This window comes from Adiantum capillus-veneris, chromosome 17, assembly GCF_014529385.1.
Source record: "Adiantum capillus-veneris isolate H3 chromosome 17, ASM1452938v2, whole genome shotgun sequence".
Classification (NCBI taxonomy): domain Eukaryota; kingdom Viridiplantae; phylum Streptophyta; class Polypodiopsida; order Polypodiales; family Pteridaceae; genus Adiantum; species Adiantum capillus-veneris.
The window spans coordinates 136,150,423-136,178,159 of record NC_140947.1 but is presented as its reverse complement, the minus strand read 5'-3'; the positions used below and the strand labels follow the sequence as shown (position 1 = coordinate 136,178,159).

At 44.4% G+C, this 27,737-nt stretch overlaps 1 protein-coding gene across 1 annotated transcript; it reads left to right on the top strand.

Moving 5' to 3' along the window:
- The first annotated feature begins 361 nt into the window (after positions 1-361).
- Positions 362-20,851, top strand: LOC147438140 (uncharacterized). Its single transcript, XM_086487475.1, has 5 exons — positions 362-957; positions 1,743-2,664; positions 19,791-19,886; positions 20,174-20,310; positions 20,396-20,851. Exons 1-5 carry the CDS (start codon positions 698-700, stop codon positions 20,571-20,573), a joined length of 1,593 nt encoding a protein of 530 aa, XP_086343601.1. The 5' UTR covers positions 362-697; the 3' UTR covers positions 20,574-20,851.
- Positions 20,852-27,737: the final 6,886 nt, after the last annotated feature.

The following is a 27,737-nucleotide window of genomic DNA, read 5'->3' as shown; positions in this document are numbered from 1 at the left end:
AACTATGCCTTTTGCTGGAGATGCCCCAAGTCTACAACTTTCACGGTAGAGCCCAAGTTTTCTTCAAACAAATCAACGGAGCTCCCACATTTCTTTGTCCAATTTTGGCATCTCGAAACTCTCACCGGTGCCTGCTTTTGGAGCAACAATTAGCTCTAGGCGTACACGAGTTGGCCTACTCCACACACACACACACACACACACACACACACACACGTGCGCGCAGAGCGAGTTTCCCTTGGCGTTGTTCCTACGACGTTAAAAGTTCTCTTCTTGTTCTTCTTCTTCTTGCTCTTGACATGTAAACCATAAAAGGCGTGTGCTCGTAGCTTTTAAACTGCGAATTTGAGTAGGTGGCAGGTGCGACGATGGATAGATAAAAACAGCCCAGTGACAAAGACACAATGCCAATTTGACGAAGAAGGTTTGCAGGTTCTCAACAGCGACCGGCCTCTTACCTTCTTTTCCTTGGGTCTTCTGTGCAGAGTGACCCATTACTAGTAACATCTCTTTTCATAAAAAATGCAGCTGGAAAGCTCGTCTACCGGTCTCTCGACTCTCTCCATCACCTTCCTTGTTGTCCTCAAATCTTTCTATAGTGCCAGATGGGTATGGCTTTGAGCGCTGCAGCCCACAGAACCTGAATCTCCCCTTTTGGATTGCTGCATTCCAAGCTTGCCCTTGCTGATCAAGCTAAATGCTAGTTGTGCCTTCGTGCAAGCGTGGAATCAATTCTGATCCCATGGAGAGCTTGCACATTATCTGTGTACTCCTTTGGCTCACCTTGAGCATTGCCCCTTTCGATGGAGCTCAAGGGTCTGTGCATCAGTACTCTGTTGAGGAATTTAAAGCAAGCCAGAATGGTTTTCTCTTCTATGGAGGCAGCGAAGGAATGCATGCATCAACATCAACTGATGTGAATGCGGGCGGTATTGCAAATGGCAGATCTTATATCAGGTAATTTTGCTCTTTTGTGCCGCTTGTTTGGATTAGTCATGGAGGGGTAGAGATTATTGGATTAAGCAGTTATATAAAAAAGTATCAGCTGATCTGCTCTCCATTCAGAACTTGTACCCACAATTTAGAGTGGTGATTTTGTGTGAAAGGTTTTGTGCCACAGTTACTGTCCAATGAGATCAACGGGAACCCTCTTTTGTCCATATATGGGGCGTGGTAGAATGTACAGAGGCAAGACATAGGAAAGCTTCTTAGACAATCCATCCATCAGCCATACTTGCCTCCGGTTGTGCACATAGCCTCACAAATTCTTTGAGAGTATACCCAACACAAGAAGATCACGGATTTCCAAACCTTTAAAAGTGCCAATTTGGTTGATGGATCCATCTTGATAAGATGTTTGAGGAAAACATGTAGCCAAGTGCATCATTTCTCAGGACTGTCTGTGGTTCAACCAAACATGTGTAGTAGTTTGATTTTGCATTTTGATCCTTGCACCTGTAACATTAGCCTTGATTTCACTGGAAACTTGAATAAAGGGATTGTTTGTACATTCATTTTATATTTTTGTGGAGTGTGGAGCATGGATTAATTAGCATGTCTATGTTACTTGTGCTCTTAATCTGTATTTTCTCATAATATACTTTGCCCAGATCCCTGTTGAATTGAGTTTTGATCAGGTGAATTTTAAGCATCCAACGCTTGTTTAGAGTAATGCTTATTTATTTTCTGTATTTTGGTTTTGATTCAAGATCCTTTGACTTATTCATTTTCTGTTGAATCAGATTTGATACCATCAAATTTAGACGGCCAGCGTTGTCTGCTCATGAGCATGTTGACGATGGTTCTTCTAGAGGCTTGATTCAGGCAATCGTTTTTGATGCATCAGATAGAGACAAGGTTGGGCACTCAGATGCCATCTGCTGTACATCAGATCTGGCCAAAAGCGAGGGTTGCAAGGAGGGTGAAGTCATTATAAGGTCTTCATCCATAGAGCCAAATTGGCCCTTCACAATATCTGTTAACTTTGACACAGAGATGCGAGAAGCGGTCATGCCCACAGAGAACGTTAATATCAGTAAGACAGGTTTCTACAGTGTTTTTTTTGCATTTTGTGATCCTCAATTAAAAGGCCTGACCATAGAAGGAGCCACCATATGGAAGAATCCTACTGGCTACCTTCCGGGCAGCATGGCACCCTTATTGGGGTTCTTTGGAATAATGTCCTTGGCCTACATCCTGCTCGGCTTTGTATGGTTTCTCCATGCTCTATGGCTTTGGAAAAACATGTCAAAGTTGCAAAATCAAATTACAGTTATCATTGCGCTTGGCATGCTGGAGATGACACTATGGTATTTTGATTACGCAAATTTCAATACAACTGGCCAAAGGCCCGTTGGTATTACATTCTGGGCAGTGACATTTGGAGCGTTGAAGAAAACCTTATCTCGTTTACTTCTGTTGGGAGTTTCTCTCGGTTATGGAATAGTTCGGCCTACTCTAGGTGCACAAACAACGAAGGCGGGTTCCCTTGCTGTGACGTACTTTGTGGCAGCTGAAGTTTTGGACATGTGTGAGAATGTGGGAGCAATCAATGACCTTTCAGGGAAAACAAAACTTCTGCTTGTTTTACCCGTTGCAGTTCTAGATGCCTTTTTTATACTGTGGATATTCGTTTCCTTGTCGAGGACCCTCGAAAAAGTTGAGGTATGTTCACAGTGCACACACCTGAGCAATTTCTAACCCCTACAACAATCCTCACCACACCCCCCCACGCACCCCCCCCCCCCCCCCCCCCCCCCCCCCCCCTTCCCCCCAAAACCCACCCAATTCTCCTGGTGTATTTCCTCTTCTCTCATTTGCACACATTCTACTGATTTACCTGCTTCTTGTTCTTTTCTCTGTGTTTTGGCATAATAGAATTGTCTATAACAGTTTCATTTTCTCTCAAGAGTCCATGTGTCATCAGCAGATTCTTTAATTTCCTTGCATTTAGTTCATTTTATAGGAGGTTGTGTTAATATTTTACGATTTATCACAATGTTAAGAGAATTACGGCCAGGTTAGGATGTAGTTACAGGTAAACTCCTCTTTTCCTTGGTGAGATAGCTAGACAGTTTCTAGAGAATACTTCCTGTCGTAACAGAAAGGGGCCATAACTGAGCATGACATTTCTCTGTGAGAGCAAATCAATGACTGGGATGAATTTTTGTAAACAGTTTTTGCAATTTTGTTTCTTTCATCTAGATTTGGCTTAGTATGCCTGACATCTACAAGATGTCCCAGCTTCATCTGATCAGAGTGAAGATGTCTCGGTGCACTTTCCTTTGAAGGTGAATTTGGGCTTATCCTGGATCCATCTAGATATATGCATTATCTGCATTGACAAGATTGCTCATTTCATGGCAGACATTAGAAACGGAATAGGTAGAACTTTGTATTAATGTGTGTGTGTGTTATTTTTATTTGGGGCGGGGGGGGGGGGGGGGGAGGGGGGGGGACAGGTGAGAGGGGCATGGTGTGTATAGGCATATAATATGATACCTCGTTCAACACAAAGAATGTCAGAGGGCATGTTTAGGTTCTAGTCAGTTCTGTGCATGATGAAGCTGATGGTTGCATTGTCTTGTGGATGACTGCCATGAGGCTAACATACTCTTGCTTTTATGCGTGAATTTGAGCTATCCTTCCTAAAGTCTGAGCGGAGCCTCAAAACCTCAAGGTCTAGGTCTGTCTCGTAAAATAGCATGTGCACACTGCAAGTTTGGAACAATGATTTACATTACGGACTGCTAGACCACAATGACCACTTAACCACTATAAAAGCAGCCCTCTCCCTCTCCCATACATGGTGGTTCTTTCGTCTAGTGTTTTCCCTGGGATCGTACCATCATCCTCTACCTTGGCATGTTGGAATCGATCGCCCCCTCTTGGACCTTGCATTTTCTCCTTCTCTGTCACCCTCCCATCTGGACCTTGAGCCTGCGGTTTGCAGCCATCCCCTCTCCTCTCTCTCCTTTGGTGCTCCATCTGCCCCTTAGACAAGAGCCTCTGCTGCCCATCATCCAGTGACCGGTCTATCCTCTGCTGTGTTGCGTTTTCAGCCCTACACAAAGCATTGGATCTGCTGTGTTTTTGCGTTTCAGGTCTGTGTTTTTGCAGCCAGCATTCAGCCCCTGATTCGTCCCGCGTCAAGTGCGCAAATCAGCCCCATATCTACCCCATGGTGGTCATTCGCAACCCGCATTGAGTCGGATCTCATTGGCAAGTCAAATCATCTACAGAGTCTTCAATGTTTTGGAGACTCTGTGGATGATCTGCCATACCTTCTCTCATGCTGATCATTTCTATCGCGATCCTCTCAGTCATGGTCTCTTCATCTTTCAAACATTCTCTCATATCAATCGTTTTTGTTGCGGTCTCCATCATCGTGTCAATTATGTCTATTGTGAAGAGGAGAATAGGCATCACCTGACCATTGTGTTCGAAGAGTTGCGCAGGAACAGATTGCTCATCAATGGCAAGAAAAGCGAGTTCTTCTTGGAAGAGATCCACTTCCTTGGACACATTGTGTCAAAGGATGGTGTCCGAATGGATCCTGCGAAGGTAGAAGCAATCAAGACATGGCCAGCTTTAAGGACTGTGCACGATGTCCGTAGCTTCTTAGGGCTATGTTCTTACTACAGAAGATTCATTCACAACTTTGCAGAGATTGCTTCACCTTTATATGCTTTGCAAAAGAAAGAGGTCACTTTCAAATGGACCCAGAAAGAGATTTCAGCTTTTAATCTCTTTAAGGAAAAGATGACTTAAGATCTAGTCATTGTTTTACCAGATCTCAGTAAGTCATTTGTGGTTCAGTGTGACGCTTGTGGCAGTAGCATTGGTGCAGTGTTAATGCAAGATGGCAGGGTAGTAGCCTATGAGAGCAGAATCTTGCAAGGGCTAGAGATGACCATGCAGGTCTACGAAAAAGAGTTATTGGCTGTGATTCATGCGCTCTTAAGTTGGAAACACTATCTGCTAGGTGCTGATTTTGTTGTTCAAACGGATCATCAGACCTTGCGATACTTTCTGACACAGTCAAATCTATCGGAAAAGCATATGCGATGGGCAAACATTCTCTTCATGTTTCACTTCCAGATTGTGCATGTGGAAGGCAAGAAGAATGTTGTGGCTGATGCGTTATCAAGAAAGCCACAAATTTCAGCTGTCAATTCCTTATCATCATGAGCTTGATGACATGAAGGAACATTATGCAAATGACGAAGATTTTGCAAGGATCTTCGAATAGTTACAGGAAGGACAACGGCATGAGCACTACCTCCTCAGAGATGGTTTTATGATGATGCATGGCAGACTCTGTGTCACTAGGCCATTGCAACATAAGGTCATGGTAGAGATTCATGTCCCAGTGTATGCAGGGCATCATGGTATAGATGCTACAGTGAAAGCGGTTGAGACATTCTTTTATTGGCCTACCTTGAGGAGAGATGTGGATGCCTTTGTGCGAGCATGCGTGGTTTGGCAAAAGGTCAAGTTTGACAGGCAAAAGGCACCAGGGTTGTTACAGCCATTGCCGATTCGAGATAAACCATGGGAAAGCATAGCTATGGATTTTATCTTCGATCTTCCCAAAACATAGACAGGAAATGATGGAATCTTGACCATTATTTGCAGATTCAGCAAGCAAGCTCATTTTATTCCTGTTAGGAAGAAGATAAAACCAGATCAGATGGCAGGTCTCTTTATGTACAATATCTTTAAGTACCATGGTATGCCACAATCGATTGTCAGTGACCGTGACCCACGGATGACAAGTCTATTATGGAAAGGCATATTCGAGAATATGGGCACTACGCTTAAGTTCTCATCGTCGTTTCATCCATAGACAGATGGGCAGTCAGAAGAGGCCATTCTACTGTCTTGGATCTGCTTAAGTGCTATGTGTCAGAGCACAAGGTGAAGTGAGAGCAGTATTTGCAGTTGGTTGAATATGCATACAACAATACAATGCATTCTTCAACAGGCAAGGCACCTTTTGAAATTGTTGAAGGTCATGTGAAAGTTTCTCCCATTTTGCATACCAAGGAAAAGATCTTTCAAGCAGATCAATATGTACAGAATATGGATGAAATGTACCAGAAGATAAAGCATGCCCTTGAAAGGACACAGGCAAAGCAAAAGAAAGTTGCTGATCTCCACCGTCGTGAATTGTTGTTTTCACTTGGTGATTGGGTACTGTTGCGGTTTGAAAAGGCACGCTTAAAGAAGCGAAAAGGTAAAGAAAGTCTCTTTACAAAGCTCAATATGCATTACTACGGGCCTTTTCAAGTAACAAAGAAGGTCAATGACGTCAGTTATAGGTTGAAATTGCTTGAGAACTGGAAGATTCACAATGCTTTTCACGTGAGTCTTCTCAGACCATTTATTGGTGATGTGCCAGAGGATATGCCAGTTGAAAAGCAGCTAGAAGTTGAAGAGCTTGATGAAATTTTGGTCCCAGAACAGATCATGGCACACAAGGAAAGAAAAGTCAAAGGCAAGGTTACAAGGCGATATTTGGTGAAGTTCAAGAACTATCCACCTATGGATGCAAAGTGGATGGAAGAGAGTTAACCGTTAGAGTCACCAAATGTATTGCAGCTCTACCTTGAAGCCTTTGGTTTACCACCTACGTATTCTCCAACTCAACAAGAGCAAAGGTCAAAAGGAAAGAGACCCTGCGCTAGAGGGGGGTGATCCAGGAGCTAGCACTTCTCATGTATCTATGGATTTAGTGCAATAGAAGTGTATCCTGCTTGGCAATTGCCCTTGGGGAATAAAAGTTTTGTCCAAAAGTCTGTTCAGTGCTATAGAAGTAAGTATGTCTTGTCAGTTGTCAAGAGTACAACAATTGCTTCTAATGAGTACATGTTGACGCATTTTTAAACTGCTGGTTTATTATGCTTGAAAGGATTCGAAGTGTACTAGGAGTTATGGACTGAATTAAAGCCAGTGGCATAGTGTGAAAGCTATCCACTATGTCAATGAAACAATCTCACAGGTAGACCATACATGAGTTAACAAGTGTTGAATACACAAGAGTGTTAACTATGAACATGTATGTCTCGTACCATGTTAACCAGGTGTGTACACACGAAAAGGTTGACAACCGTGATACGGTGTCCATGAAGTGCTGTACACACTAATGGATTGATATTCATGCAAACGAGGACGTTTGCGATTTCAAGAGGGGGGTATATCACGAGTCTGTGGCAACTTTACTTGTTGATTTCTTTTTGGGGGAAATTTTATTTGACTTGTTTTAAAGCACCCCTCTGGAAATGCCAATGCCCGAGTTGCATGGTGTGAGGCAGACAGTGAGAGTCTAGGCCGGACGGCCAGTGAGCACTGAAGTTGAGCAAATGGACTACGGTTAGCCACGGTGGGGCTGCGAGTGTAAATCACCTGATAGCTGACAGACATTGCATTTTCCGATGTGGTTCTAGTGGTGATTGATGGTCAGACGACCAGTGTGAGTGCCGTGGAAGCATCTCCTAAAATTTAGGGAATTGCTATTTTGGGCCGTGAAATGTGTTCCTATTAGCTCTGGAATGACAAGGGGAACATTTTATTGCTTTGCTGCCAAGTCAACTGACGCACCAGATGAGATATTTTTAGCCAAGTTGGCCAAAGTCGGAAACTGGGCGAGGTGTCAGCTCGTGAGCAATTCTGCCACTTTGGGAGAACTGGGCGAGTTGTTTATTAGCAAAAGGGGCGCCATTTTCAGCCACAGGCGGATTGCAACAAGTTAAGAGCTATGGAGTGCTTCCTTTCCCTCTTATGTATAGTGGGGTGCCAGGAGTGATGCCCTGCACGCTACGCACTACCCTCTCTCTCCCCTTCGAGCAGTTATGTTATGCCCCACTAGTGGGCTTTTCATTTGACCAATGTATAGTTATGTGGGTTCATGCGCGATTGCCAAGGCAAGAGCCTCTTGCACAGGTATTGGATTAGCTAGCGGCTATTCCCCTGCAGGTACATGTGAATTCGGAGAGGTTTCACGTGAGAAATTTCGTCCAATTCAAAGGGCAAGTAGCCCTACAGGTGTGGGAGCTGAAGGACTTGCTATGGATGCGACCGGCACGCGAAACGGAGCCCGAAACAGGGAATTACAGCCTGCTGTGTATTTTTGTAGGTTTAGGGTTTCGATCCTAAACGGTCCCTAATACCCCCAGGAGGTTCGGGGACGCGAGGGGACCGCTGTAGAGGTGATCTGGCGCATTTTCGGGGCAAAAAACATAGAATTCAGCGTGCTGCAGATTCTCGCCAGGTTTTGCAAAGTGACCGTATGCATCGGGAAAGTCGTCTATTGCGTGGGGATACTGACTGTGAAGTCTCCTAGTACAGTTATGCTGTCAAAATTGGGCCAGAACATATGGAATTCAGCCCAGATTGTGCGGGACAGCTTGTAGGAAATCACAGGTTTTATTCCCTCTATTAAAGAATAAAGAAATACCGAAAGGGGACGCCAACCTTTGGGGCCTACAGGTGTCTCTGTTTGCTTGGGAGCATTCTAGCTTTCTGGCCGTGCTTTTGTTTTGAAGTGTAATTCCAGTCTTGTTAAGTCATTGCTTCGTGTCGTAAAGTTAAGTGGTAAAGATCGGGTGAAAGCTAACGTCTACCGCCCTACGGGCCGGTTTCAGAGCGCTTGAGATAGCCCCTTGTTTGGAACCCATGGGTAGTACTCAGAGAGGCCACCTGGCTGGTAGTAGGCCTCATGTTTCTTGGGGTTCCATGGCAGAGGGTCCAGCCCACACTCTCGGTGATTGGCTCCAGTTTTTAGGTTTGTCCGAGGAGGTTCAAAGCATCCAACTACGAGGCATGGGGGGGGGGGGGGGGGGGGGGGGGGGGGGTGGGGGGCGGAGCATGTGCCAGGACATTACAGAGGCTTTAACAACTGATTGGCTCACCGTCTAGAGACAACAACTCCCAGATGGATGGGGGCCTTCATGCGACTAGAGGTCCTTATTGCAAGTCGGGCTTGCTCGAAGTCCGTAGCCCACATGTTCTTTGAAGTTCAGGGAGAGGGTTACCTTCACAGAGTCTCAGTAGAGGCTCCACAGGTTGCAGAGTGTTGTTTTCAGAGGATACGAGTTTTGGGCATCTGTGGGAGGATTTGTGTCATAGATTCCGACCCAACACATCTTGAGACAGGCCAGTGGCGGCGGCGTGCTTGGGAGAGCTACCCTCTGGCACGAGTGCAGTGGAACCCTGGAGAGTGGTTCTGGAGAGATCCCTTCTCCTCGGCCGATCACCGTGGGATCCCCTTCTCTCAGTACACAGTTCGACTGGGGCGCGACATATTGGCAGCACGGAGAGAGGCTCGTCCTGCTGCAACATTGGTAGGAGGAGGGTCTCTGCTAGGTGCAGCGGAATGGATGTTTGAACTTTGCTCAAGATGAGTGCTCCGAACTGTGCTCAAGGGTTCCTTTTACTTACGGAAGGGAGAGCCTTCCGTTCCTTTGGTGAGAGAGTGCAATGGACACAAACAAAGTGAATGGACACAATGAATGGAAGTGCATGAAACTGAGAGATATAGAAGAGAATACAACACCAGAGATGTTGTAAAACCCTCCTCGGAAGGTCCCACTCTCGATGGCGAGAGCGGTCTACTTATGATTGCACAAATCTCTACAATGCTTGGACTTGCCGATGATGTCGACGACGATGAGGACGACGACGAGACGGGCTGAAATCTGAAAACTCTAATGGCTGAAATCTGCAAATCTTTATCTGCTGAATTCTGACTCTATGTCGGTGACGACGGCAATGACGACGATGCAACACGACGTGCTGAAAACGCAGATGCTGAAATGTGTGTTTTTCGGGCTGAAACTGTAAACCTTGCGGAAACTGACCGTGCGGCGAGGATCAGCTGCTGGAAGGTGAGATTTGCGAGGTTCGGGACTTGATCTGCGGTGTCTAAAGGCTGAAAACTGAAAACGCTGATTCTAGGGATGATTCCGTCGTGAAGATCTGCAAAAACGTTGAGGAGTCAAGCTGATGCAAAAACGCTAGGTCTTGTGATTGCCTAGCGGTGATGATCTGCTGAAAACGCCAAGCAATGGGACTGCAGGGGATGGTGATAAAAAACGCTAGGGAGTGGAAGTTTTGCTTGGAGGGAAACCACGAAGGGGATTCTTGCTGAGAAGTTGCCTGTTGAGCTTGTGCTCTTGCTGCCTCTTCTGCCAATTAGTGCTAGTCTAGGTTTGCTTATATACAAACTTACTCAATTTGCCCTACCTACTTTCCAACAAAAGTCACTTAAAAATAATAAGTGAAAAATGTCAAAAATAGGGAAAATAGGCTAAATGCACTGGAAAATTCCCCTGAAGGATTCTGATGGGAATGCTTATGATCATGCTGTGTGCAACCAGAGGATATGCATCTACACTAAGTGTCTGGACATGCACCGTCTGCGAATAGACTCATAAAAGTGCGAGATCACTTCTAAATCTAGACTGACTAGACTGATTGGACTGACTGAACCCTTGTCGTGCTGTAGCTTGTCCACGGACACATAGGGTTGGATGTGTCACGTGACATCCCCTCCTTTTCAAAGTGAGGTACTGGTACCGAAGTGTATGGCGTCGAGGGAGATCGCCAATAGCATCTGAAATCCTGGAAGGGACTCTTCGCTGGCCTACTCGGATGTGTGAGTCTTGTGGTACTTGAACTTCAGAAAGGTCTGCCACGCTTGCTTCTTTGGGCCGTGCCAAAAGCGACACAAAGTCTTGTGTGGCTCCTTCAATGTTTCAACTTCGTCGAGTGTCATGCTTCTTTCTTCTTCAAGAATCTCCATGGTTGAAAATTCATGAACCCATTTCCAACACAAAACCATGAACATACCTATTCTATGTAAAGTGACTGGAAAAAATCTTGTCTTCCTCAAAGACTGTGCATGCAATGTAGATGAACAAAGAGACGGAGTGCCAAACCGTTCACCACACACACGCAAACAATGAGATCGAATCTTTCTCTTCTGATCTAAAGCAATCAACTGTGGCAATTCACAACGGAAATGCCCATGCTTGGTGCTCATACTTTCATGTGCTCGTTCTACGAATGTGTCATGCCAAGGAAGAGACATGGAATGTGACTTCCTTACATACATACTTTTCAGCTTTTCATGAACAATCCGCATACAACTGTGCTCATTCATGAGTGAAACGTGCTCAACGTACAATATGTCATGCCTAAGAAAAGGGATCACATAAAGACGCTGACTAAAATACAAGAAACGATCACGAATGAAACACTCGTACAGTGCGTGCTGACTAATCATGCGAAACATAGTACTTCTTGTAAGGGTTCTTTGGACCTAGGCTCGAGAGCCAAGATCGCTTCTTCCTGAGGGGGTTCTTTGGACCTCAACTCGTGAGCCAAGATCGATTCTTCGTGATTGATCGAATTTGCAACGAGGTTAGCTTCGCTAGAAAAAGCATCTACTAACACATCAACCTTGTGAACAATCACATCATCTTCATGAAAATCCTCATGCTTGTGAGAAATCACATCTTGATCATCATGGAAATCATCATGCTTGTCATTGTCAACTAAATCCTCATGCAAATCATTGGCATTCAAATCATCATGCTCATCATTATCATTTAATTCATCATGCTTCTCATAATCATGCAAGTTTTGTGTGTCATGCTTTGGAGAAGAAGAGATTGAGGGAGTCTCCTTCTCCTGAATCCGTTCAATCTTCGCCTGCACGTTAGCAATGAGAGAGGGAGAATGAACAACTTCCTCTCCACGAATGACAATGGGAGAGTCACTTTTGGCATTGAGAGTGAATGTATTTTCCGTCCAATCAATGAGAGGGTTATACTCACGAAACCATCGAATGCCCAAAATCATATCACATCCTGAGAGAGGAGAGACATTTTTTTTACCGGAAAGCAGCTTGTTGAACTGTAAACAACACACCAAGACACTCTTTCGTAATGATAGAATCCATAACGGGAGCAAAGCCAGAGACTTCGACAGGAGATTTCTGACTAACCTCTAGGCGGGCTCTCTCAACAAGAGAGGGACTGATCACATCATACATACCACCTGGGTCAAACAATATGACAAAGCGCTGCCCCGTCATATGACCATAACATTTAATGTGAGACTCATCAATGGGAGGGTCGTGTTGTCATTGATTGCATTGACAGAGGAAGTGGGTTCTGTGGATTCTTTAGATTCATTAGAGTCAAGCTTAGGACATGTTCTTTTTAAGTGACCCTTAATGTGACAGAAAACAACGACCTTCCTTAGAATAAGTGCTTTGCTCTTCCGACGTGAAGTATCCTCCTAAAATTCCTTGTGCTACCTTTTCATATGGAGTGAGCTTAGGTTTAGCAATTGTGTTAGCCTTATCCTTAGGTGAATTCTTTTTTGAGTCTGTTGGAAGATTGGTTAGAAGAGTTACCGTTCTTACCATTCTTACTGTTCTTACCGTTTTGAGGGTTTTGAGAAGTTTGCGAGGTACTTGTGGAAGTCTTGTTCTCCTTAGGCTTTCCCTTGTTGTGCTTCATCTCGTGTGCGAGAGCAATCGCTACCGCCTTGTTGAGATCGATTGGATCGAGCACCTCGACATCGTACTTGATATACTTGTCCAATCCATAAAGGAATGCCTCTTTGCGTTCATCATCCGACTTGCGTAATTGGGTACCTGGCTGCAAAACACGATGAGAAAAAGCCATAACCGGCATACCATTTTGCTTGAGAGCGCGCCAATCGTCCTTCAATCGTGCGAGGTACTGAGGTGGCATAAACCGCGCCTTGAGCTTGTCTTGGAAATCAACCCAATTGAAGGGAAGGGGTGTGAATTCGTCGGCTTCCTCTAGGTGCGCGGCTAACTATGCCTCTTGCCATGCATGGTACCAATTGATGGCATCACCGGCAAGGTACATGGCTGCCGTCAAAACTTTGCTATTTCTTGTCTTCTTAGTTGTCGCAAAATAAGCATTAAATTGATGCGACCAAGAATGAATAATCGTAGCATCCATCTTACCATCATACTTACTGAAAGTCAACTTCTCTGTGACTGGGTTGTTGGAGTCCGCATCCCGGCTTGCGCCACTTGAGGAACTACCAACATCTTTGGCTGGTTCAGACTTCGAGGCAAGAACTTGACGAACCAATTCTTGAGTGCGGAGTTCTCTTTGAGCCTCACGCTCGGCCTCCAAGGCCGCTCGTCTTGCTTCAGCTTCCTCTTGTCTTTGTGCTTTTCTTTCTTTTTGTTCATCGCGCTCGTGTTCCAAGGCAATGCAAGTCGCTTCTTGTTGTATGGCAATTCTTTCGTTTCTTTCTTCGCGCACGCGATTCGCTTCTTGTTGTTGGGCCATCATGTCCAACATTGACTTGACCATCGCCTCCATGGAAGTTGGTACAACTTGTGGCGTAGATGGAGAAGGGGGAGGGTCGGAAAAATCTTTTGGTGGGGAAAACTCTTTGTCGCCTCTCTCATGCTCATCACCTGTATGCAAAGTATCCATTCTGCTTCGGGTGATGACCATGCACTATGATCTTTGGTTCTTAAGTTCATGAGGAACTTGGGTTCTTGAGGGTCTTGGGTTCTTGGATTCTTGAGGGTCTTGAGGTTCTTGAGTTTTTGAGGGTCTTGAGGTTCTTGAGGTTTTCTTTCGCTTGCAATCTGTGTTTGAGAAGGATCTTCTCTTCACCTCACTTCGGCTCTTTTCCGTGGGCGCACCCCTTGGCGGCCTTGCGCTCACACTAAGGTTGCTTTTTTCCACCTTACGTCGATTGGCCGGCCGCTAAGTGCACGGTCCGCTCTCAATGAGTGAAAAGAGGCACAAGGGGAGGCTGGACAAGCCCTTCTTTCCTGGGATTCCTGTCACTCTTCAAAAACACGATTAGGAATCGACAAGCCCAAGCGAACTTGGGTTCGTGCGACCGCAACAAGCAAAAAAAATTATGTGGTTCTTTACTTGAGTGATACAGAACACTGCCAAAGCTCTAATACCAATGTTAGGTTCAGCGGAGTGAATGTTTGAACTTTGCTCAAGACGAGTGCTCCGAACTGTTGAAGGGTTCCTTTTACTTACGGAAGGGAGAGCCTTTCGTTCCTTTAGTGAAAGAGTGCAATGGACACAAACAAAGTGAATGGACACAGTGAATGGAAGTGCATGAGACTGAGAGATAGAGAAGAGAATACGACACCAGAGACGTTGTAAAACCCTCCTTCGAAGGCCCCACTCTCTATGGCGAGAGCGGTTTACTTATGATTGCACAAATCTCTACAATGCTTGGACTTGCCGATGATGTCGACGACGAGACAGGCTGAAATCTGAGAACTTTAAGAGCTGAAATCTGCAAATCTTTATCTGCTGAATTCTGACTCTATGTCGGTGACGGCGATGCAACGACGAGCGCTGAAAACGTAGATGCTGAAATCTGCGTTTTCCGGGCTGAAACTTTAAACCTTGCAGAAACTGACCGTGTAGCCAGGATCTGCTGCAGGAAGGTGAGATCTGCGAGGTTCGGGACTTGATCTGCGGTGTCTAAAGGCAGAAAACTGAAAACGTTGGTTCTAGGGATGATTCCGTCGCGAAGATCTGCAAAAATGTTGAGGAGTCAAGCTGATGCAAAAATGCTAGGTCTTGTGATTGCCCGACGGTGATGATCTGCTGAAAACACCAAGCAATGGGACTGCAGGCGATGGTGATCAAAAACTCTAGGGAGTGGAAGTCTTGCTTGGAGGGAAACCACCAAGGGGGTTCTTGCTGAGAAGTTGTCTGTTGAGCTTGGGCTCCTGCTGCCTCTTCTGCGAATTCGCGCTAGTCTAGGTTTGCTTATATACAAACTTACTCAATTTGCCCTACCTACTTTCCAACAAAAGTCACTTAAAAATAATAAGTGAAAAATGTCAAAAATAGGGAAAATAGGCTAAATGCATTGGAAAATTCCCCTGAAGGATTCTGATGGGAATGCTTATGATCATGCTGTGTGCAACCAGAGGATATGCATCTACACTAAGTGTCTGGACATGCACGGTCTGTGAACAGACTCACAAAAGTGCCAGATCACTTCTAAATCTAGATTGACTGGACTGACTGAACCCTTGTCGTGTTGTAGCTTGTCCACGGACACATAGGGTTGGATGTGTCACGTGACAGTCTCACAGCTGAGTTCTTGTCAGGTTTTTGGGAGCGGTTGTGGGACTCCAGACAACCGATTTGTTCCAGTTGCTAGTTGCACACAAAGCTATAGCAGTTGGGAGTTGGCTAGTACACAATGGCTTTTCGGTAGCCTATGCAGCTTGTGGCCATGCTTTGGAGAGTCATCGGCATTGTTTATGGGACTGCCCCATGGCACAACATGGCTTTGGTTCTTTGGCTGATGTTGGCTCTTTCAACAGCTCGACAATTAACTTGGGGTGTTGTAGCTTGGTCCACTCTCATGGGCCTTGCGCTCCATTTTGAGTTGGATTCCACCAGGAGGATGATAGTGATCCAAGGGGGTCGACCTACACTGCAGCCTACCATCGAGCTTACCCTCCAGGAGTGGTGCAGTGAGAGAGAGGTGTGCTGGGAGCTCGTCTATGGCCTGGCACTCTAGTTCATTTGGCGAGCCTGTTGCTTCCGCATCTTCGAGGCTCGCCCCGTTCCACCGGCAGAGACTGTTCGTGATCTTTGGTTGGAGCTGATTCACACTCTCAGGGGTTAGTTTGAGAGACTCTAGGGCAGCTCTGATAGCATGCGGGAGCGTAGAGAGTCTTTCTAGCGACTTTGGCGCCTAGGAACTTTCTTCACCATGGTCTAGGTGGCACTACCGTCACCCGTGTGGCTGTTGTCTCCGCCCATCTCGTGATGTAGCCCCCATTGTACATATTTCGTTCTTATTGGGAGAGTCTCCCCTTGTCTTTGATATAGCTCTCTCTAGTGGAGGTGGTCGTAGGCCTATGGGCAATTTAATTAACTAATGGAAGGATCTTTTTCTCGGGAAATAAAACAAGATCGGTGATCGTCTTGAGGGTCTCTCTCAAAGAGGAGCTATTGATTGCTTGGTGGGATGCTCCTATGCTTGTGTCAACATCCGGGAGTGGCTCTTTGCACTCTAACGAGTCGGATGAAGACAAAGTAGAGGAAATCATCCTACTAGGCCGAGGTACTTTCATTGCTATTTTCTCATCAAAAAAACTTTCATCACGGGTCATCAGCTGCACTCCTCTCGGCTTCGGAGACAGATTGGTCTTTCTCCATCCGTGGTACGAGCATTTTTCACTAGCTGCCTTTGAGGACAAATGTAAGGTTCCGACGTATCCAATGAAAATAGCTTTTCTAGAATTGCCAGCACAGTTGTGGTTGCCAGACATGTTACAGCAGATGGGTTCTATCTTTGGCACACCATTGATGCACTAAGTGCAGACGTAGACATCTGTGCCATCTATAAAGGTGGCTACTATCCCTTCCACAATATTTCCAGATACCATCACTTTTGAGTGGAAAGTACAGGATTGTGGTTACGGGTAGACCGAACGAGTCCCTTAGATGTCATGAGATGGGGCACTTGGTGAGGAATTGTCCTAGAGGGCGATAGCAGAGACAGACTGGTCGGAGGAGGAGACGACCCTCACAACCACAATAGAATTTTGTACAGCAGCAGGTCTTCGCGCAGTCATCAGTAGCAGAGTGCTAAGCAACAACACAATGTAGAGTAGACACAGAGGCAGAGAGGGAGACAAGCAGGTAGATAGGGGAAGACACAACCTATCCTTGTTTATAGAAGGGTAGTGAGATAGAGGTTGGTAGGGGTTCGAGTATCCCACAAACAGGCCTCTAGAGGAAAGATTACCGGACCAGGATCGAGAGGAGATACCAGAGCAGTTGGACAGAGGGATAGAGGAGGATCAAAATTCGATGGCAGTTCAGGAGTAACCTGAGTTGCCCCAGGTGTCAGGTGCAGCAGAAGTGATTTAGCTTGGATCTAGTACTCCGCACAAACACAAGGTTACTTCACTTCACTTGAAAAGAGAAACTGAACTGAAGACAGTGAATGAGAGAGTAAGAGGCAAAGAGAGACGACACATCATGTCGGGTCCCAACCACCCTAAAGGGCCCCCCTTGCTCTGTTGCCAGAGCAAGTACTTGATTCATTACTTGCACAAATGCTTATACAATGATGCTAAATGTTGAGATGCTATGATGCTAATGGGTACTTGATGCAGATGCTTAGTACTACTGAGATACTGCGGGTACTTGGTGCTTTGTGCTGCGGGGTCGATGACGAGGAGGCGGCTGTGGGGTGATCTGCTATAAGGCTGCCAAGGGGTGCACCCGTAGGAAGAAGTTGAGCGTGGGTAAGAGAAAAGCCTTCTTAAACGCAGATTGCAAGCCAAGTACCCCAAGCACCCAAGAACCCAAGAACCCAAGTACCCCAAGCACCCAAGAACTCAGTGCATGGTCATCACCAGAAGTGGAATGGATACTTTGCGTGAAGGTGGTGAGAGTGGAGTTGGAGGAGACAAAATTTCTACACCATGATGATTGTTCCTTGATCCTCCCCCATCCCCATTTTCGCCACGGCTTGCACCAACTCCTATGGAGACTTTGGTCAAGTCGATGATGCTATCACCATGGATCGAGACTGTGAAGAAAGAAGGGCAACTAAGGAGCTTGAGCGTGAGCAAGCACGCGAAGCTCAACACATAGCGGCTGAAGAAAGAAGGGCAGCTATGGAGCTTGAGCATGAGCAAGCACGCGAAGCACAACGCATAGCGGCTGAAGAAAGAAGGGCAGCTATAGAGCTCGAGCGTGAGTAAGCACAGGAGGCTGGCCGAAGAAAAGCGGGACCAACGCCTGTAGGAGTTGCTCCTACAGGTACTATCCTCAAAGACCGAGCCACTCAAGGAGACCGGTGAGTCATCACGTGCACAGGTAGAGGCGACAATTTCAACAATCCAATCACTCAGAAGTTGACGTTCAGTAAGTATGATGGTAAGATGGATGCTTCTGTGATTCATTCTTGCTTGCATCAATTTAATGCTTACTCTGCAACTAACAAGAACTTTAGCAACATTAAAGTTTTGATTGCTGCCATGTATCTAGCGGGTGATGCCATCAATTGGTATCAAGCTTGGCAAGAGTCACAATTGGCTGAGCACCTTGAGCATGCCGAGGATGGCGTACCCCTCTCTCTTACTTGGGGGCGACTTCCAAGACAAGCTCATGGCTCGATTTATGCCACCGCAGTACCTAGATCGGTTAAAAGAAGATTGGCGTGGTCTTAAGCAAAATGACACTTTTGTTATGTCTTTTTCTAACCAAATTTTGCAGATTGATGTTCAATTGCGCAAATCGCATGCAGAACGAGAGGAGGCTTTCCTTTTTGGGTTGGATGAGTACATCATGTTCGATGTGCAAGTCTTCAACCCTACGGACTACAATGCCTCAGGTGGCGATAGCTCTCGTCCAAGAAATGAAGCACAACAAATGTAAGCCTAAGGAGAACAAGTCGTCTCAAAGTACCTACCTACCGAATGGTAAGAACGATAAGACCAATGGTAAGCATAAAGGTAATTCTTCTTCTTCTCTCTCTCTATCACTTACATCACAATCACTAAGTTAAGGAAGCCTCTTCCTTCCTATAAGTAAAAGGAACCTTGAGCAGTCACTGATTACTCATCTTGAGCTTGCACCGTCATTCACTTCCACTGCACACTACACCAGGATAGACGTGTCCAACAGGCTTTAGATCTCTTGGAGATGCAGTCTCAGGGGCCTCTCACAATAGACTTTGCTTAGGGGGAACTGGAGAGTGGGTCTTTGCAGTTTGCCGAGGATTTTGACTATTCAACAGGCTTTGCATCTCTAGCAAATGTCCCGCTCTCTGAGATCTTGCCACTTCAGTTCTTTGCTGTTGGTCCATGGAGATCTCCAAATGTTTCTTTGAGGAGTGGGCCACTATGTGTCGACATACTTTTCTTGTAGTTGTCAATAATAGGTCACATTTTTCTCAGCCTAGAGAGAGCCCCTATGATTAGATTTAGAGTACAGGTTTTACATGGTGACTCCTTCTGGACGAGGGAGGTTGTCTATGATATCTTACAGGAGCAGACAATGGTTAAATTACTTTATGGATATCAAGCAGTTTGCAGATTTTTTTGGAGTCAGTTCAGAGAGGCCCTAGCAAAGCTGGTTTGGTCAGAGAGGTGTGCATCTTGGTACCTTCCCCTAGCTGTTGAGGTGGACAGCGAGAGGGTCCCCCTACCTCTCTAACAGTTTGGTTGTGCTGTAGATCCGCATCCTTTTTTGGAGTTCATCATTAGGAAATGTTAGAATGGATGCGGATGATTTTGGAGGCACGGCCTAGGGGTTTCACTGTCCCTTGGCTGTTGTGAGCTGCTATAGGAGGTTATTACAGTGGATGCTTTATATCAGTCAGATAAACAGCTCTGGACTTGATGGTTTTCGCTACATCGCTCGAGGTGGACAGAGCTTTGGGCAGATTTGTGTAGACTTGATCAGTATCCAGATTGCTGCACTTCACAACCTGGTTAAAGTATCTTTATCCCTAGATGTTTCCTGTAGTTTGTTATGGGAATTTTCCCCATGATCTCACTGTACATCTGTCAGGGTTTTTCCCATATATCTTGTATATGGACTGATGGTCAATTTTTATCTAATGTAAAAGGGTCAAGCCCCACTTTACATGCAAAAAGAGAGAGAGAGAGAGAGAGAGAGAGAGAGAGAGAGAGAGAGAGAGAGAGAGAGAGAGAGAGAGAGAGAGAGAGAGAGAGAGAGAGAGAGAGAGAGTGATTGGGTTGGATGCAGGCACAAAAGTGGCTGGTGAAGCTGGAGCTGTTTAGAAAATTAACAAACACATTAGCAGTATTTGTGATGATTGCGGTGGCCTGGATTGGCTATGAGGTGATAATCTGTCTACCTTTTACTTCTCTTCGTTGCAATTTTTGTCGTATGTGCATTCGCGCGTGTTCTTTTGCAATGCTTCTGTGTGTACATATATATATGTGTGCACTACATGCACACGTGTGAACGCACACACAGCTCGTACTCGCAAGCACATACAAAATATATGTACTAGTTCTATATTCCTAATGTGGTTGACAATGTTCAGTCTTCGAAGTGGGACTAAGGTAGGAACATTGGCTATGAACAATTAACTGATGGGACTGAGGGTGGTTTTGTTATTGCAGTTCTACTTCAAATCCTCAGACCCATTCGGTGAGGAGTGGCAGAAAGCATGGATTATTAGTGCTTTCTGGAGTGTTCTAACGTTTGGATTGTTGTGCGTACTGTGTATACTTTTGGCGCCATCTTCGAACCTGGCAAAGTGAGTTGTTTGTCAAGTATTTGTAAGAGTCATGCAGCCCTATACTGCTTTTTACTGGGCTGATTGGATTCGCTGCTTGAAACAGGTTTGATTATACGGATGAGACTGCAAAAGATTTTGATGAAGAGGAAGCTCTTCCTTTGAACTTGGTAGTTGTGGAGCCAGAAAAGATTGCTTCAAAGATTGAAAGAAAGGAAAGGAAGGCCTTAACCAGTAGTGGATTCATTCTTGATGACAACTCCGAGGAAGACAAAAGGGAGTAGCCTTCCAAAATCAATGCAGCACATGCAGATCAAATGAAATGGCGCCCCTGGTATTTGTGTAAACATGGAGCATTTTTTAACTTGTAACATTATCATGGCAGGTCCTCTTGTAAATATAGACCACAAGTCGTGGTGAGAAGTTGGTGGATGGAAGCTTGATCTCCACTCAATCAGAAATTGTGCCCTCCAGATGTTGTGGGTCTGTTAATCGGGGCCTATTACATTTTCAATTGAATTCTTTTAAATAATGTTATTTTCATGCAATAATTCCGGTGGAAGATTTGGCATGTATGATTGACCATAACCAGAAATCACACGTGTGTAGGCTCTTCTCAATCAACAGATTGATAGACAGTTGATTTATTCAGCATAATTGGTGAAACCAATTGACATGTATGCTGGCCCTTGTCATGATAGGCAATCAACACTGCTCTCCATTGATTTTGTCTTCTCTTTTCTTTTGCTTCTAGTGTATATCCATGTATGTGATCCTATTTGTTGAGAGAGGTGATCTCTCCATTGTATGTGTGGGCACTCTTTGAAGTGTGCCAGTGTGCAGTTTTGTGCATTCTATGCTTGATTGATTAGTGTGGGTGTGTGCTTCCTTGACAAAGGTGTAGATTATAGCTTAAGAATGATTGTCTGCATAGGCAGGTCTCTTCCATGGTTTGTGTGTTTGGTAGAGTCGTCATGTTTGTGTGGAGATTCTTACACACATTGTATGTTCGATGCCCTAGCCAGGTGAGAGCTCATTGGATGGACACATTATTGTGGTTCACCATCCACATATTGGAGCTCATAGGCTATAGAACGGGCTTCTTTTTTATCTCTTCTCCTCTACTTGTGGTCTAACCCACTCTTTGTCTCATGCCTCCCTCTTTTATTGTATGCATACATAGGTTTTTTTTGAGCATTGGGATCGAGCTCCTTCAAGAACATTTTCCAGATGCTGGCTACTCAGACAGGTGCCAATGCCACCTATATCAATTCCTTTTTGACTTTCTTGCACATGTAAAGAGGCATTTTTTATGGTTGCAAAATGCAACTTTGGTAGGCTCACACTCCCTCCCTTCAACCATTTCATCCAAACAACGGGCCTTGTTTACAATAATGGATTGGTGTATTGTGTTGCCTTCCATGTCATCAGATGGAATACCTATAGAGTTTTACTGAGCTATGAGCCGTCCTACTCTAACACCGCTTCTCATATCTTGGGTATATTGCAAGCACCATTCCTACAAGGAACTCACACTCCTTGCCTTCAACCATTTCATACAAAGAATGGGCCTTGTTTACAACTATGGATTGGTGTATTGTGTTGCCTTCCATGTCATGAGATGGACTAACTGTAGAGTTTGATTGAGCTATGAGCTGTCCTACTCTTAACAACCCCTATCACATCTTCTGTACACAACAAGACCAAGGATCTAGGTCCTGTAGGAGTGGAGGAGAAATTTGACAACTTCAACAAGCATACTACCTCTCTGCGTAAACCACAAGGCTCATGATGGACTATATCGTCCACCAATGGCAACAAAAGTGTGCAATCCCAAGGTCCGTGGATGTGTTAACTGTACAGGCTATAGATCCACCACATGTACACCATGCTATGTGGTCATTGGGAGAAAAATAGGAGATCGGCCATGCCTCCTCTTGGAAAGAGTCGAGCCAGCCTGTTGCAGAGTCTGGCTTTCAAAGCTAGAAGGCAACATGCATGTAATCTTTGACCGAGTATCACAAAGATGAACAACCTTTGACTTGTCTGCCACACCATCCTCCAAAGACTGGACAGGTCCTCTAGGATCTATCAAGGAAGTAAGAGCAATTGTCTGACCGTGGTGTTGAGAAATAAATATGACAGAGTGCTATCTGTCCGCACAAGTCTTTGGGAGAGTGTGCGAAGATGAAGCTAGATGAACCAAGTGCATAATCGTCAGACCATGTAACACTGGCTGCCTCCATGGACCTAGAATGTGAGTCAAACTTCTTTGGGCCATTTCTCCCTGAAGTAATCAAGGATGAATAGAAAACACTATACTTGGGAGTCATAAATGTTATCCAAGAATGAATAGAAAACACTATACTCGGGGGAATGTTATCCATATCCTTCAAAGAGATCAGCTATCGCTTGTTGCATATCCTGCATCTACTCAATGTGATGTTGCATGGACTTTGACTTCTGAGGGCCCGAAGTGTGCAACTGTACCTCAAGGTGGTTCTCTTTATAGGCAACACCTAATAGCAGACTTTCTCTATGTGATTCAACATTGCTCAGTCATACTTTGAATGTGTCCAAGCGACTCGAGGAAGATGGAAGACCAGATCGTTGCATTGAGCTGAGCCCATGAGCGTTGATATTGCATAAGCATTTTCCAATTCCTTACCTTTGGCCACTACAATCTCATTGTGCACCATCAAGATAAGGTTGTAGATCCTTCTGCAATGTCATTCTTTGGTGCCATGATCAAGACTCTCCACACTGATTGCAAGGAATCCTCCACAAACAAACATCAAGACTACAAACAACCTCTCGTGGGTATGGGTTGAAATCGGTCCAAAATCGGTCCCCTCCACCACACAAAATTCTCTAATTGGTTGCTGTGGATTTTGGTTGAAAATCACAAAACTACTGGGCACAAATGGTTGCATGCCTTCAAAATGCAGCACTAGTCTCACCAACTCCTGGCTAGAAAATAACAGCACTCCCTAGGTTGCCAAGGGTTCTTTGCGACAAAATTGAAGCAGACAGCCGTCAGCCCCTCCCGATGAAAAAAGGTAGATCTGGAGGTGGTCTCCACGACAAAAATACACCTGCACGATCAAAAATTGCAACTTAATAAGTCCTTCGATCACTCCATATTGGTGGATGGAAGAGGTTTTTTTGGGGGGAGAGAGAGAGAGAGAGAGAGAGAGAGAGAGAGAGAGGAAGAAGAAGAAGAAGAAGTATATACTCTCTCTCTCCCCCCTCTCTCTCTCTCTCTCTCTCTCTCTCTCTCTCTCTCTCTCACAGACATGTTAGAGCGCATGGATCTTGCTCTCCATGGAGAATCTACATACATTTTTCAAGGTGGGTGATGCCTCAATTTTGACATGGTGCAAGGTGAGTGCTAGGGTAAAGGTGCCATAGAGCCACTTAAAACACGTAGGATCCAATAGTGGGACATTTTGGAATTGATATGATTCAATCTTTTGTTATGATGAATAGTTTTGAATAGAAGTGGCATGAAAACAAAACTCATTTAAAGAGCTCCTCATTCCCAATGCTAATTGCATCGTGAGTCTCAAGAATCTTAAAGATATTTGGTGTTTAGTTTGAAGGTGTCTTAGTATTGGACCCTGTCAATTGTGGAGTATCATATAAATCAAGTAGGGAGAGCACTGTGATTATTGTTGTGTCTACAATTGTCTTGTTGCAATTGTGGACGATCCTAGTGACAATTCTATATCCATACAAATCAATGTGATGATGAAGCCTTCTGTAGAAAGCTAAAGAATGTGACTGGTATCCTTGTACCAGTGGAAAAAGGGAGCCATTCTCTCTCTCTCTCTCTCTCTCTCTCTCTCTAACTCCAAAATCTACTCCCTCCCTAAATTTACCAGCCAAATAGTATCATACACATTGTAATACAAGCACATGAAACTACTAACTAGACTATGATACCTGTCTAATCAGGTTCTACGAATGTCCACGATCTTGGACATAGGGGAAACCCAAGTCGCATGTTTGTCATATAAAAGCATAACCACTCTCCTCTTACGTAAGAAACTTGTGAAACAAAAGGGGACCCTAGGGAGCAAGGGCTATCAATACTTATGGGGTCGACTGCACCCAGGGCCATCACATCCATCCATGCACTTTAATTCCTCAATTCACCTCCTACCTTGTTTTCCCGGCAGACTTTTAAATAAAAGATGCCGATTGGCCGTGGCCTTTTTCCTCTTTTTGCCTCTTTCCAACCAAGGAAGGAGCCATCTCAAAGAGGATCCCAACTAGTGGATACAATTTCGTATGTGATACTCAATGTGGCTAAGTCGTAGATAATCTCCACTTATCCCCTTCCCCCCCTCCTCTCGACCTCCCCAAGCCCCATGCACCAATGCAAGGGACTGAGGCAAATATTTTTAAGAAAGGGAGGGTGGGGAGCTTTCCACAGATCCATGATAGCTCTCTCTCTGTGTGTGTGTGTGTGTGTGTGTGTAAGTAAAAAAAGGCCGACCCTTTGATGGAGACTAAAAAAAAAAAAACTACATAGAGAATGTAGCTACTATTTTTTTTTGAGAAAATTTTGAAAGGGAGAATCTTCATAAAATCCATTAAGATTTTGTTCCCCACTTTTTCTAATCCCCCCCGCCTCCCCCCCTTCTCTCTCTCTCTCTCTCTCTCTCTCTCTCTCATAGTGCATGCAATAAAGAAAGACTCTAGACACTCTCTTTGCATTTAAAAAACCTCTCCCTCCCTCTCTCTCTCTCTCTCTCAATGTGCAGTACATCTTTGATGAATCTATGGAAATTCTCTTGAGAGGCAAATCGCTCTCTCTCTCTCTCTCTCTCTCTCTCTCTCTCTCTCTCTCTCTCTCTACTCTTGCTTCTGGAAAACCTATGATGAGTAGGTAGCGGAAAGTCTTGCCACCCAACTCTTAACAGTGCATGGTCATATTAGAGAGGCAAGGCGAGATTTTTGTTGTTGTACGGCAGACAGGGTGAGCCGCTGTTTGCACCCTTCGCAGGGTTGGAGGGGTGGCCTCCACCATTTCCAAAAAAAGAGCCACACAAAGGAAGGCCGAAGAAGTAAGGCCAAATCTGCCCGATGGTTGACCCGAGAGCCTGCCGTCCTCTAAGCATCCAGTGCCCTCGACCTCCAACTGCCCCACCCAGGCTCCGCCCTACCACAGAACCCTTCTTTTGCATCCTCGACAACAGGGACTCTCAAGCAACAAAGCTGTGAGCGAAGCAACTCCAAAAACCCTAGAGAGAGACAGAGAGAGAGAGAGAGAGAGAGAGAGAGAGAGAGTTTTTAAAAACCTCCATCAAAGGATCTTTGTCGACGCAAATCGTTTGAGGGAGGTTTTTCCTTTTTTTTTAATAGCTCTCTCCCTTTCCTTTTGGACCAAATGCAAAAATGAGTAGGATAGGCTTTTGTTTTTGAAAACTCTTTGGGAGGTTTTCTCTTAAACACGTTTAAGAGTAAAAACAAAAGCCTATTAAAGAGAGAGTGTGCGTTAAAAAAAACTCCCTCAAAGGATTTGGGCCGTGACATATCTTTGGAGGAGTTCTTTTTTTTTTTTGGGCCTCTAAAGGCCTTAGTATCCATATGGATGAAGGTGGTTCAAATTTTGTTGCTTGACATGTGTCCCTAAAAAGAGCTTAAAAAAGCCTTGAAGAGAAATGGAAAGAAAGAAACCCTGTCTTTTCAAATCATCTTTCCCAAAAGGTGCATTCAATTTTTCAACTTTTTTTTGGAAGGGGATGCAACAAATGATTTGAAGTTTGAATACAATAAATGTTTAAAAACTTTTGTTTCTTTTTTATGTATCGTTAATCATTTTAAAATTAATTGTATTCCACAAAAGCATGGCACATTTCATATAGATAAGGCCACCCCTTTATATAGAATAAAAGTCTTCTAATTTTCCAAATGCAAGAAGCTTTTCATTTTGCCCACTCATCCACACCCACATGTCTCAGGGCTGAACCATCCCGTAAAACTAGTCGAAGCAAAGCTTCGAATGGCAAAAAAGAAAGAAGCATTTCATTTTCTTCTCTTTTGTATTTTACACGGAATTTTTCATTTTTCCAAATTGTGGAGATATAATCACTTTAGAAAACTACAAATCTACAATTGTTCTATCTACTCGGTCAAAAACCCCAAAATCCATTCATTTCTCAGATTCGTACCGGATCTTTGCAACCTAAAGGAAAAGAACCCTCCCTTTGCCTTGTCTGCACAGAGCTTCATCACCTCTCTATCTCTATCTCCACCATCGCCTTCACACATACGATTTCTCTTTCTGTTTTGCCATCATACTCGTACATATTGCCCTTAGACTGGGCCATGGCTCTCAACCACACCCTCAGACCTGCCAAGGCTCTCTGTATCTTCCATCACAAAGCAGAGTTTGTTCCTAGTCAGGATTCCTAGCATCACATCATCCTTACAAAGCTACTAAAAATTGTTGATGAAGCACCATCCATTTGTCTACCAATTCTTGTACTTCCCTCATGATCTCCTCTTGTTGAATTTGGGAAACTCAATAAGGAGGCTTGTTAGGCGGTGAGCTTCCTGGTAGGAGCACCCCCTGCATCCAAATGACTAGGTTAGCAAAAGAAAACTCTCTGTCTCTATCGGCCTTGGCTCTGACACACGACATCGAGATAACCATGACAAAACAATCGTCTTTGTCTCTATTGAGTGACACACATTCTCTCTCTCTCTCTCTCTCTCTCTCTCTCTCTCTCTCTCTCTCTCACATGCCATTTCCTCCCATTTTTTCCTCAAAGCCCTCAAGGCATCTTTGTAGTTTTCTATCCAAACAAATGGGTTCAAAATTCAGCAGCTTACTCACTTTAAAATTAAGACATTTGGTGAAGGGTTTTGATTTTGATTGTATCAATAAAAACAAAAAAAAACCAAAGGTCATTTTAATCAAAGCAAAAAGAGTGAGGCAAGTTAAGGCAATGCCCCTTGTGCATGCCAAAAATGAGTTAATGTAAAATTTTAATCTCATATTGTAAATGTTTTTTTTTGACAAATTCACAATTGTGAGTATATGATTTGTCAGATAGTTCGAACATTGGACGTTGGTAGTCTCATATTGTAAATGTTAAACCAACATCCTTTTAAAGTAAATTTTTAAATCTATCTCTCTTCTCCCTCCCCCTCCCCACTTACACATAGTAAATTATCTCATCAAATACATAAAATACATTAACTAGTTACGAAAAAAATATCTTCATTATGTTTGGATGATTTTTTGTGAAAGAGTACTTTTATAGTGACATGCATGATCTTTAAGGGTGCAATCTCCCTCCATGGCAGATGAGATAGAGCAAGATGTATTGTAAGGAGCATGCTTTTAGACCCCTTTTAATGAGGTTCTTTAAGAATGCATAGGCAAACAATTAGTAGATCAAAATCTTTTAAAATTTGTATTTCTAAGCTTTGTA

Excerpts from the sequence above, each read along its gene's own strand:
- LOC147438140 (XM_086487475.1), top strand. The coding sequence starts at position 698 with ATGCTAGTTGTGCCTTCGTGCAAGCGTGGAATCAATTCTGATCCCATG. Across the intron at positions 958-1,742 it reads AATGGCAGATCTTATATCAG|ATTTGATACCATCAAATTTA; the intron begins GTAATTTTGCTC and ends CTGTTGAATCAG. Across the intron at positions 19,887-20,173 it reads TGGCCTGGATTGGCTATGAG|TTCTACTTCAAATCCTCAGA; the intron begins GTGATAATCTGT and ends TTGTTATTGCAG.